This window comes from Podarcis pityusensis (assembly GCF_964106645.2).
Source record: "Podarcis pityusensis genome assembly, chromosome: 11".
In the NCBI taxonomy this organism is placed as follows: Eukaryota; Metazoa; Chordata; class Lepidosauria; order Squamata; family Lacertidae; genus Podarcis; species Podarcis pityusensis.
The window spans coordinates 61,708,382-61,721,306 of record NC_138036.1 but is presented as its reverse complement, the minus strand read 5'-3'; the positions used below and the strand labels follow the sequence as shown (position 1 = coordinate 61,721,306).

At 42.6% G+C, this 12,925-nt stretch overlaps 1 protein-coding gene across 2 annotated transcripts; it reads right to left on the bottom strand.

Moving 5' to 3' along the window:
- Positions 1-388: 388 nt before the first annotated feature.
- On the bottom strand, positions 389-10,905 carry ZFAND5 (zinc finger AN1-type containing 5). 2 transcript variants are annotated; one of them, XM_080973824.1, is made up of 6 exons: positions 10,705-10,905; positions 5,399-5,555; positions 5,056-5,167; positions 4,578-4,681; positions 2,235-2,360; positions 389-2,034 (listed from the first exon to the last, which is right to left on the bottom strand). In XM_080973824.1, exons 2-6 carry the CDS (start codon positions 5,547-5,549, stop codon positions 1,886-1,888), a joined length of 642 nt encoding a protein of 213 aa, XP_080829950.1. In that variant the 5' UTR covers positions 5,550-5,555; positions 10,705-10,905; the 3' UTR covers positions 389-1,885. The 2 variants fall into 2 exon arrangements, with proteins under 2 accessions (XP_080829950.1, XP_080829951.1); XM_080973825.1 differs by having other exon boundaries at positions 4,578-4,678; positions 10,705-10,900.
- Between the last annotated feature and the right edge of the window lie 2,020 nt (positions 10,906-12,925).

Genomic DNA, 12,925 nt, shown 5'->3' with positions numbered 1-12,925 from the left:
AAAGGCACAACTTTTGCAGTAAATCAGGTCAGAAAACTGCAGCTAAGGTGGCAGCAAAAAGAATCTGAGTGGAGAAATTTGTAGATCAAAGCAACTAAGACTCTTAAAGGCTTCTTTTTTCAACTATGATGTTGCTCTTAAAGGTCCAGGAGTCATATTTGTCTTCCATTTTATATGCTTTGCTCATCTGAACACATCTTCATTGGCTGAAGTGTACATAAAAATAAAATCCAGCAAGGGGAAAAACATGCAGAAGAGCTGATCTCCAGAATTATTAACTAATAAGAATTGAAGGATTAGTTGCAACCAACTTTTCACAAGTAGGAGATTTCAGATTATTCAATCAATATTTTAATAACCCAATGAAGCATCACAAAAAGGAGCTATATCCCTCTGTACATGATTTTATTATTTACATAATACAATATAGCATAGATGCCGGGTAGCATGATTATGTGCAATACATAAATATGAACTATCTGTACACATTTGTATATCTAATAACTCAACTGAGGACAAAGTTTAAAGCAAAACCTGATGCTTTTAATGAAGAAAAACTAAGACTGAACACTGCAATAGAAGTCAGAAGTAGTGCCCTGTGTATACACAACTATTTACAGATGAGGACAGGCATTACCACTACACTACTCTAAACTGTACTTGTTTATATAAAAAAACACAAGTTTCATACATCACAAAAACCTTCCATTATAACACAGAAGTGATATTACCAGACAAGCATCAGTGAAGTATACTGCCTTTTCTAGAGTTGTTATTGTACAATGCTGTAGATAATGCAGCCCATGCAATACACCCAAGAACACTATAGTCCTACACCCAAGTACTATTAAAATAATAAAGCAGCCCTCAGAGTGGTTCCAGGTACCACTTAAAGTCTACAGCAGCCATATTGGGTATGATTTTTCCATGCAAAATGGTGCAATCTCACTACATTTGAAAACTATAAAAATTAAAAGCTAACGTTCTTTTGAACCCAGAACACATTCAACTTAAGATGTATATGACAAATTAAATGCTTGAATACATTTGCAAACTAGGTTCATCAGATGCATGTTACTTGACAGAGCTGCTGTGGTTATGTTTATTTTTTAAATGTAGCATTTTGTTTGTAAACTGTAAAACAGTCTTGTGGTTTTGTGCTACACAAACGTATCAGCTACATAAAGAGTAAGAAGCAGACAAATCTTCTGTTGTAGGCTAGTTCAAAAAGTTCTGAAAATGAAGTTTCCTTTGGGAACCAGTTTTAATAGTTGAGCAATTTTCATCAGTTCCAAGGATTGCACTGTTCAGACTCAAATTTCTTGGTTTCATTCAGTAGGTAACCTTAAACTGCAGCTTATGGCACCTGAACGCCCATTCTCTTTAGAAAGTGGCTCCTCTGCAGCTCAGTTTCAAAACAATGAATTGTGGAAATTAAAGAGGACAAAGTTTAACTATGGTAAAAGTAGACTCATTTTTTCCTGGTGTATAATTTAATCAAGCAGGCACGTAGCACTATCCAAGGATGATATACCTCAATTACATTCCCAAAAGGCAAATCTGCTGCAAACATGCAGATTTTATGCATCTGTTTGGCACATGTGAACTAGACAACTCTTGTCTTTTGTGCATGTCTGTCTTCCAGTGCAGGTCTTACTCTTTCAATTCATTTTGGGGAGGGCATGTACACATTTTAAAGGGCTGTATCTATCCAATTCTGCCTGTAACACCCACAACATCCTAAAATATCAATCAATAAGATAGACTAAAGTAAAACTCTGGAGAACATCAAAGGAAAATGGCCATGCATCTGCTCTTTAATGTTTTCCTAGGATATTTTAAAATAAAAACAAAGAAAGTCAGTCTTTTCACCGAGAAGGTTAGTTTATATTCTCTGGATTTTTTCGGCCACAACAACTGGATTCTCTTTTCTGATTTTTGCTGCAGCTTCTGCTTTGTAATCATATGGGCAGTTGTGCTTGTCAGAGTAACGGTGAAGTCCACAAAACAGATTTCCACATCGGCAATCAAACCCTGTAAAAGCACAAAAACAGCATAAAGTCCTGTTCGGTGAAGACCTAGGTTTCGTCATGTGGAATAAAAAACTGAACTCCCGTACATACATACATCTGTGCCATTTCAAAGTGTCACAAAGTTTCAAAGTATGCAAGTCCTCAGCAGTAACTATATTTAAGACTGGATAAGTGTGGATAATGCAGTGTCTAATAGCATACCTGTAAGGCCAACCTTCTTTCTGCACATAAAACATCTGTTCTTCTTTGGTTTAGGCATTTCAGGTGTTTTCTCTTCATTCTGAGATGTACTAGGCTGACTAACTGTAGGACTGGGTTGAGTAACAACTGAAAAGAATAAAACCGGCCAAAGTTGATTAGACGTGGTATACTGTAATTCTAAACTGCTTTCATCTCCACATTTTAAATTCTCTTCTTTACACACCCCAATGTTGGTAGTTTATTTATAGAAAGAGATGCTGAATTAATTTTTGGAAGCACCTACTCCTTCATCCTCCCTGTCTCCTTTTTGTAGTAAAGAAATCATTAGAATGGTTCTCTTATTATGTTAACCTGAAAACACGAAGTTCTCCCCCCCCCCTCTGCCTATAGCAACCTATGACCCATGAAAAGCTTCCCTGGGGGGTTCCCCACCTTTTGTGGGGCAGTGGCTTCTAAGTTGCCACAGTCCTCATCTTTTCCATAAGTCCTCTGTACCCTTCCATATTATTCAGGACGCCTCCCCTTCAGAGACTTTTTCAGGGGTGGTGTGGGGGGGGGGGGATAGTAAAGCTTCATTCCATTAAGTTAAATTTCTCAAGTTAGTTTAGGATTCAAGCAATTCAGTCTTGATAGAAGCACCAAGTAGAGCCCATAACCTTCTGGGCTGGTTCCCAAGGAATGGATTGTAGAAGACCTGTGTGCTGGAGATTACTAAGAGTAAAGATGCAGGTTTCGGAATGGATATTTTATGGTCTCACTCAAACTTTCAGCAAACTACTACTCTTGCCACCACAAAAAACATACATTGGCTGAAAGGATGTACCTTGGAGGTTCCTCTTTCCTATTTTCTCCCCTATAATCACCCTCACCTTCAAACAGAATCTGCATCAGCCCATAGCTGCTCCAGAGAACTAGGAAGGTATTTCTGGGTGCTCAACACCTTAGTGTGGTATGTTTCCATCTTTCTGTGCACACAGTATTCAGTGTTGCTGCACTATCATCATAAATGAAGAGCTAACACTATCATACTACTACTACTTTTTCTTTTTTACCTAATCTATGCAGTTAAAAAACACCCTTTCATTTAATGCATTATCTGTTTACTTACACTACAGATTTATTAAGCTTACTGAAAGACACGTCTGTGGAAGATGGGTGGAACAACACACATCATACATAGGCCATAGCATATTCTATCATTTTATATACTCCCACCTAGTTTCAGAACATTAATATGTATGCTACTTGATTCAAAGAAATATAGAAATCATTGTGCTATTTAAATATCTTTCAGCTTGCCGTCTACCTTCACATTTATCAGGAATATACATAAAAAGGTCCCCCTGATGTATAAAGCTGTTCATCATTAAGGCTGTACCTGCTGGGCTGGCCTTTTCACTTACTTCTAAATGAATCCCATGTCCAAATTCACCTTATTTAGAATTACATTTTATGATACTATACACCAGCAAGAAATATTGGCAAAAGAATCGAACCATCCTAATATCAAAGCGTTCAAACAAAACCATATAGCAAAAATACATTACTAAAAACAACTTTTAAAAGCCTATTATAAGAAGAGTTCATCCAAACAATTAATGTAAATATTTACCCATTGATTATGACTTCAGCACCAGAACATTCAATAGTGGGAATATTGAATGCAAATTAATACAAAAACACTCATGCAAAATGCTCTATGGATTTCAACCTTGTGAACTTATTCAAATCTAGGAAATATTTCATAAACACTTTACAAATACCAGAAGTTACTTCAAAATGTCAAGTCTTTAAAAAAGGCCTGAATAACAATGCATGGAGGTATATTATATTCAGAAATGATCATTTCAGTGAAGTTGGTATACAAAACAGATATAAAATAGGGATATAAAAAACAAAGATACTTAAAAAAAAACCAACCTTGTTTGCAAGATTGTTGGATTTCTCCAGTGATCTAAAGTAACTACTGAAAGTTGTAAAGACTGGTGAACTGCAGCACGTTAAAGAATTCATTCAAAATGCTTAAGGAAAAAAGTGCCAACCATTTTGTATGGTTTTCTTTAGATAAAAAAAGAATAGCACATTCTCACTACTCAATTCATTTTCGCTGAAGGGACTAGCGACATTAATCTACTTATAATAACTGTTGGATGAACTCTTACAAGCAGTGAACAAATTGATCTAAGGATGATAAATCTTTTACTTTGCAATTTTGCCTTTTAATGCTAAAGAACCAAATACTAAAGAGAATATGGCATAGTTTTTCTCATTGGTTACCAAACGTCTACACCTGCCAGGTCCCACTGAACTAGCTGCACTTAAGCGACTTTTAAAAAGGCATACCTGGCTCTGTTGTTTCTGTTTTCGGAGTTACTTTCTCCTCTCTTGAAATGCTCATTTCTGTCATTTGCTGTGTTACAGGCAAGGCGGCAACAGGCACATTTCTGCTTGCATTCAGTGAAATGAGAGCAATCTGTTAGTGCTATTAGGAAGACTAACATCTTATAAAGCTAAAACTTAAAAACCCTGGGCTCTTCTTTGACAACTATGACTGAACTCACTGGTGATAAAGTTTGATGTATAGACTGTAATATCTAAGTGTCCTTGTAATCTAACCTTATAGCAAACTAAGGCATTTACATCAATTCCCTCATTGTAAAGCTCAGAGCCTTTTTGATTGCAGAAATAATAAACTCTGCAGTTATTTCCCCTACAAACTAGCTGTAGCAGAAACTGTTATAACAGTAATAGGCTTAGAGTGTCCCTTACATACTCTCCCAGAATTATTTCATTTCACTATCAGGCTCTACACTGCTCTTACCTTGATTTGTCAGATGTGCTGCCAGCAGCACCTTCACAGTTGTTTAAACTAGTATCTGCTCTCTGTACAGATGCAGAGTCTGAGGTAGGACTGTTGGAACCACTTGATGTTCCTGTATGAAGGGGGGAAATATAAGCATAGATTAGAAATGTAAACTTCGTAATATGCAGATACTACAGCTGTTAAATACTTGGAAGTCTTTTTAATGAGTTAATTTGGCTTATACACAAAAATGCCTCAAAGTTACTAGAATAGTACAAATGTTCACTTAAATGTTTATATCTGAAATGTGACAGTATTCACAGCTAGCATTTCAGTTATATTATGTTCCTCCAGCACATACCCATTGGACTGATTCGGCCACTATTTTGCTGTCTTTGAAGATGTTCTTTATAGCAGACAGAACACATTCCGTTAGTTCTAGGATTCCCATAAAATCCACATCCTGTGCTACACAGCATAGGCCCTGGGGTCTGGTTGGTCTCCTGAGCCATCTTGTGCTGTAAATAAACACACACACAAACTGCTTTAGAAGTTGCTATAAGATCATAATTCACATGAACTAGCCATTACATAAGATAACATCACATAGCCGTATTTCCACAGTGGTCATTCTCTGTGTATAAGCACAGGCAACCATAACAGGAAAAGGGACAGGACTAAAGGAAACCACTCCAAACAGAGTAAGTGAGGTATGAGGCAAAAGCCTGTTTCCACTTGACCTTTGTGAAAAGATACCACCTTCCCCCCAAATGCAGACAGGATTGTGAGCTACACCTGTGTGATTCCTTCATCTTGTAAGTCAAATTGGCAGGAATAAGCAGGAATGCCACCTCAACTGTTGAAGCTGAAGAGAGGTAAGCAGCTTGCCTATTGATTATCTTCAGCCTAGGGCCTAAAAAGGAGAGGGAAGATTGGATTCATATTCTCCAGTCCCAAATTAACCTCACCTGAATTGCTTTACTACAGAAAAAAACGTTGCCTCATAGCTTAGACGCCTGAGGGTCGATGTTAAGTGCATACAGGCATCAATGCAACCTGTCCACAATGCACTGCTTTCAAGTAAGCATATGGCAGAGGTGAATCTAAATGTATGTTCCACTGACAGTCATTCAGTGCTGAAAAGACCACATCCACAAGGGTCATCTCAAAGGTCATCCAGTCCAACCCACTGCAATTATGCTCCTTTGATTTAGACTTAAGGGTCCTGATCCAGCCATCTTTACTGGAGTGTGGAAACATTCTATCTGTCTTTAACTGTGGCTCCTACAACTGCAGAGCATTGGACTAGATCAGGCATGGCCAGACTTGGCCCTCCAGCTGTTTTGGGACTACAATTCCCATCATCCCTGACCATTGGTCCGGTTAGCTAGGGATGATGGGAGTTGTATGCAGAGCTTTGAAAATTTGAAAAATAAAGTGCGAGATTGGCTCCATTATTACCAAATAATGGAGGCATATAATTTGGACAAAAAAGTTGGTTTCCAGGTGGAACAATCAAAATTGGAAACAGAATTGCTAGATTCCAAAATTAAGAATTTGTCAAAAATGTATAACTTGCTGTTGAAATGGAACACTCAGGATGAAACGGTGAAATCAGCTATGATTAAATGGGCACAAGATGTTGGACATAATATAATGATGGCTGACTGGGAACAGTTATGGACCACAGGTATGAAATTTACGGCATGTAATGCCCTAAGAGAAAACTTAATGAAAATGATTTATAGGTGGTACATGACACCAGTCAAGCTTGCAAAAATTTACCATTTGCCTGAAAATAAATGTTGGAAATGTAATGAGACTGAAGGCACATTCTTTCACCTTTGGTGGATGTGCCCAAGGATTAAGACATTCTGGGAGATGATTTATAATGAAATGAAAAAGGTATTTAAATATACCTTCTTGAAGAAACTAGAGGCCTTTCTCCTGGGCGTGGTCAGCCAATTGGTGCCAAAGAAGGATAGAACTTTTTTTATGTACGCAACAACAGCAGCAAGAATACTCATCGCGAAGTATTGGAAGACACAAGATTTGCCCACCCGGGAAGAATGGCAGATGAAGTTGATGGACTACATGGAACTGGCGGAAATGACGGGCAGAATCCGAGACCAGGGAGAGGAGTTGGTGGAAGAAGATTGGAAAAAGTTTAAAGACTATCTACAGAAATATTGTAAAATTAATGAATGTTAGAAAAATGTTGAAATGAAGTTATATGGCTTTAGTAGAAATATTATAAGGAATTAAGTACAGATAGGTTAATAGAGTATTAAAGGAAAAAATAAGGTTAGAATGAGTTAAGATAATTATAGGATAGAAAACAGAGGAAGATGGAAAGGAATTGCTGAAATAATTAACAGAAGTGGAATACAAAAAGGGAGGTGTGAGGAGGTTGTGGAAATAAGTGAATGAAAGATGGGATAATGAAATTGTTTGATTTATTTTATTTTATTGTCTTTGTCTTGTTTTGTTAATTTGATGTGTTGTATTGTATTGTTTTTCTTTTTTTCTTCTTTTTTTTAGTGTTTTTGGAAAAATAATAAATATTATTTAAAAATAATAATGATGGGAGTTGTAGTCCCAAAACAGCTGGAGGGACAAATCTGGCCATGCCTGGACTAGATGACTCTTCAGGTCCCTTCCCACTCTAGGATTCCTCCGTTTTGCTCTACCTGCCCCATCTGTGGAGTGGGATGCAACAAGAACAACACTAGAAGCAAAATATACGAACTATCAAAATAGTTTGTGGTTCTGTTTTCCTTTATTCCTGTGGAGAAGGCAGACCAACATATGCTAATCATAAAACCCTGGACTGTGATTTGTCACTCAAAGGGACACAAATGTGTCCTGAACCTTTCATAGTGATTTTAAATCTTCAAGTCTATTCAATAAAGCAGAAAAGTCTTATGCTTCTCCATTCATGCCTGTTCTGGTTATTGCCTATCAATAGATCTCACAGCATGGGGAGTACTTTTAGGCTCAAGAGACACATCGCTTTGTATAGTAAAAACAAATTATGGAGATAAGGATGGAGCACTATTCTTGGTAGACTAGCTCAACAGGACCTGAGAACTTGGGCCCGCAACCAACGCAACCCCTTGCTAACTGAGAACACCATGTGTTTAAATTATTTTATACAAAATCATCTACTATTTTAATAAGACAAAAGCTATTAAGCTGAAGAGTTTCACTTGAAGCAGGCTTTTTGGAAGATGTCCTGCTTAATATATTCATTAAAACAAGCCACTCATTTTACAGCAACTCAGCAAAATACCGTGACAATCAAAACAAACTTGAACAAAATTTCCTGCTTGAAAAGGCCGCCTCATCTGTGCATGACACAGGTCATGTTTTAGCAACATAAACACTTCAACTTCATTACCATATAAGCTATGCAAGACTGATATAAAAATATAGGATCCATAACCTCTGTTCCCATGGCACTACATTAATTGGATTGTAACGTGTAATAATGGTCTACTAGAAAGAAAAGCATTCGAAGACGTCAACAATGGAAAGGCAGCATATAAAACTGTGAAATGAATAAAAATGCAAATATGCCCTGTGAAGATTTTTCATGTATACATTTTAAACAGTATGAAACTTCCAAAGCTTGAATTTACATATCCTGAATAATCATGTTTTTTCTGCACAAGCATCTTTAAGAAAATCAACTGAGAATGGCTTCAGAGTTTATCCTTGTTCTAAAAGGCCTGAAGACAAGAGTCCTGTACCATACATACGAGTGGGTCACTTTTCCACAATTGTTATAATATAGCATTTTAGAAGATATGCTCAAGGGGGACAGAAAAAGAGGGCCTGTTTCACAAAACAGTAGATAATTTTTGCTGAATAAATATCACAAGGCAGACTTCAGGCACACCTTCACCATAAAGTCCACCCTAACTCACTAAAATCAGCTTGTAATTTATAAAGAAACATTTGTTTGGGAGAATATGTGGTCACAAATTTGACCTGTTTTTCCAAAACAAATGTAAAATCGACACTGTAAGCTATGTAAAACTTATCTGTAAAAACAAAGCTGTGCCATTTTCATTTTTCTAGTTTCATGTAAATTTTGCACCATCCAATTAAAAAGCCCTAGAATGACATCATCAGTATCAAAGCAGTTTGCACCTGCAAATGACTAGCATGGAAAGCCAAACAAATCTTTACAGAAAAACAATGTTTGTTATCGGGTATGCATTTCATAATTTTAAGCTAGCTACCGTTGTTTAGACCTTTAGCTTTTTTACTGGAATACTGGGTTCGAATACTATCACATGCACGTCGTCTGCTTGCTTTAATATTTCTCAGAAGCCCAAGTCACATGGTGAGTGCATTAGCTTCCGCTTGTCACAAGGCTGCAATGTGACAGGCTGAGCTGGAGGCTCAGGCATAAGCTCGTCAACAGGGGCCTCTGAAATCAGCTTCTATTTATATCTCCAAAGGCTGCCCAGCTCCTGTACAGCCCACAGAACTGAAGCAGCAAAAATGTACCAACAGGAAACTATAAAAGCAGCTTAACAAAGGACACTCAATGAAGAGAAACATGTCAGGCTGATAACTATATCGAGAATTTATCAGGGATTTTAGCCCTGAGCAAGAGTAGCAAGAACAGTTAAATGGCCCAGATGACTGCAATTGTGTCACTCCAGAGCACACCCTACAAACTGCATGCACCAGATGGTTCCTCCTAAAATATGCTTCTTTGGGTTACCGCTCTCCAGCTCAGGAAAGCTGCGCTTGCTCAACTGCATGGCTTGCCTCGAGAGAACTGCTCCGTCCATGTTAGTTCCAATGCCGCTCCAAAGCCGCGGCTGCAGACACGCCGTGCGGCATTCGGGCGCCTAACGTGGGGAACGTGCCCCGTCTACCACCAAGGCCCCGAGGCTTCACGACACTAACAGTTCTAGTTTAAGCAAAGCTTACAAACCACGACTAGGTTTATCAAGGTTTCCTTCTTTTAAATGCAATTTAATTAGGAAGGGGGCAGAAAAGGAGAACTCCTCTGTGGAAACTGAGTGGTAAAGGCACACAATGAAGCAGCGGGGGAAACTAGGCCTGAGGCCTGAAAAAGCGGGCGCGGGGGGGGGGACCAAACAAAGGGAAGGGAGCCGCTGCTGCTGCTGCTGCCGGAGGAGGAGGAGGAGGAGGAGGAGAGAGGAAGCGCCGAGGGAGGCGGGGGGGGGCCGTGGCGGCGAGAGGCCTGCCGGAGAATCCCTGAGTCACGGCCAGGCCCAGCCCAGGAGGAAAGCCGCCCGCGGCCTCCAGGCCAGGCGGCCCACGGGGCCCAGGAAGCCGCCTCTGTCCGGGGGGGGGGCGGGAGAGGAGCCGCCTGGTCTTTGTCTGCCTCCTTCCCCCCTCCCTCCGAGGGTCTTCTGCCAGCCCCCCCTCTCTCTCTCGCCTGGCTTTTGGGGCGGTGGTCGCGAAGGAGGCCCCTTTCCGGGGAAAGCTCTCTCTCTCCCCCCCCCCCGAAGAGCCGAAGCCCGGCTGCCCCTTCGCGGCCCTTTGTCCGCCGCCGCCTCCGTGGCGCGGGGGGGACGCGGAGACACCCAGCCCCCTAGCCGGGGGGGGGCAGAAAGGGGTCCGCTGGGTCCGCAGCCCCCCCCCCCCCGAGAGGGAAGGAAGGAAGGAAGGGCGACTCACCCGCCTCGAGGCTCCCGGCCAGACTCCGAGCCAGAGGACAAAGACGCGGAAACCAGGAGCAGGAGGAGGCCGCCGCTGCCGCCGCCGCTATCCCGGGCTCGGGCGGGAAGACAGCCCCGCCGCCGCCGCCGCCGCTTCCTCCCTTTGTTCCTGAAGCAGCAGCAGCAGCAGCGGGAGGAGGAGGAGGAGGCGGAGGAGGAGCCGCTGCCGGGCGGGCGGGCGGGCGGGCGGGGGGGGGAGCAGCTGCTTCCCGGCCGCGCTGGGAGGGCGAAGGGCGGCGCTGCTGCTGCTGCTGCTGCCGCCGGTGCTGCCTCTGCCTCTGCCCCGCCGCCGCCGCCGCCACCAGCCTCGGGCCGGAGGAGCCTAGAGAGCGCCTCGCGCGCACAAACCGCCACCGAGCGAGCGAGTCAGCCAGCCAGGCAGGGAGGGAGGGAGGGAGGAGGGCGCGCGCGCGCGCGCCGGCAGCCCAGTCGCTTCGAGGGAGGCGGGCGGGCGGGCGGGGGCGCGCGAGCTCGATGACGAAGGCCACACGTCACCAGGCCCCGCCCCGCCCGCCCCGCGCCGCCCCTCCCCCTCCCCAGGCCGGGGTCGCTGCGCTTCGAGGCGCCGCCGCCGCCGCCCTGAGAGGGATTCCCCCTTCCGCGCCTGCTGGCGCAGCCCCGTCTCCTCGGAAGTAGGCCCCGAGTGGTGCCCGGACTGCAGCGCAAAGGGAGGAATGGAAGGCAGCCGAAAACAGCTGCGAACTCCCGCGAAATCTCCCTCCCCCTTCGCGAGGAGAACCAGAAAACCCCCGTGCAGCCCGCGGCGCAGCGGGACCGGGAGGCAGCTCCGAGAAGACCCTGCTGAGCGTGGAATGGCCTGCGTGCTCCTTGGGACATTCCCCAGGCATTCCCGCACATTCACACACTTGCTTACTTGTGGGCAAACTGCGTGGTGCCCGGGGAATCTGCACAACTGTCAGCTCATGCAAACTCCCCTTTCCGGTCCACCGTGCCCTCCCCCCTCATTTCTCTCCACACATTTACATGCCAGCCTAATCCTGGGAGAAAAAACAAGACTGCCAGGATACCCATAATAAGGAGATCAGCTTCCATCAAATATTTCAAGAGATATATACAGTACATATTAAAGGGCGTGCATGGCGCTTAGAGACTTTTTCTTGAGCACGGCTAGTCTTGCTAATTTAGTGGGATCAGAAATTTCATTTTGGATTTAATACATTCTTGTAAATTATCCAAGGACCTCTTATTGTTCCAGTTCTTGTGATTGGTCAGAAATGCAGTTTTAGTGGTGTCTTATTTACTGAGGTGGTCTGGCTGTGCCCACGGGAATCATAATTGTGCCATAGCAGTGCCTAGCCTAGGACCCCCTCAACAGGCCGGATGTCTTTTGAAAGTGTTGTTTGAAAAAGGCTTCATCCCACTGACGCTCTAATGTTGCTGTTGACAGCTGAGCATTTCTTGATCTTGCCTAATATTTGCTTTGATAACCAATTCCAAATTACTGTATTTCTTTCAACATAAATAAAAGTCCCTATATTACTACCTCAACACATTGTAATTATAAATATTTTCTCTTCACTGTACACTCCTGTTAAGTGGCCTGCTGATAATCGTTAGACAAATAAAATGTGAATGTTTAAATAGACAGTAGTATAAAATGAATGAAAAACAAAATGGATCTGTACACAACAGGGAGCCCAGTTGGGGCTTTGAGCCATTTGCTCCCCCTTTTGTGCTTGCTGAACAGCTGTGACCTTTACCCTACATAAAGTTCACACAGCACATCAAGTTGCACATATTCTTGTTTTGCTGGGATCCTTTTTTCAGTAGCGGTGAGTTTGATCAGTGTTAATATCTGCACGCTAGAGGGTTTTTTTGGTGAGTGTCCTTTTAGTGCCTCAGACTACAAGTACAGGCGTGTGGGCCTTGAACTTTCTGCTGTGAATGAGTAAGCTTGTGCTGCTAAGATGTAAACAGGGATAAGGCAGTTGCCACTTTCACTCAGCTGCACAGAAGGGGCTCTCTTATACTACAGGAGGGATAAGAGAGAAGCTGCTTCCCCGAGGTCAGCTGTGGTGACTAGGCAAAAACAGAACCGTGCTTATCAGTGAAATGTTTGGACTGAATAGGTGCAGCAGAACCTTTTAGAGTTCTGGAGGCTTGGATCCTAAGGAAGGTCTGCCTAAAGGGAAGGTTTTTCTGCTTACACAGGGGCAAGG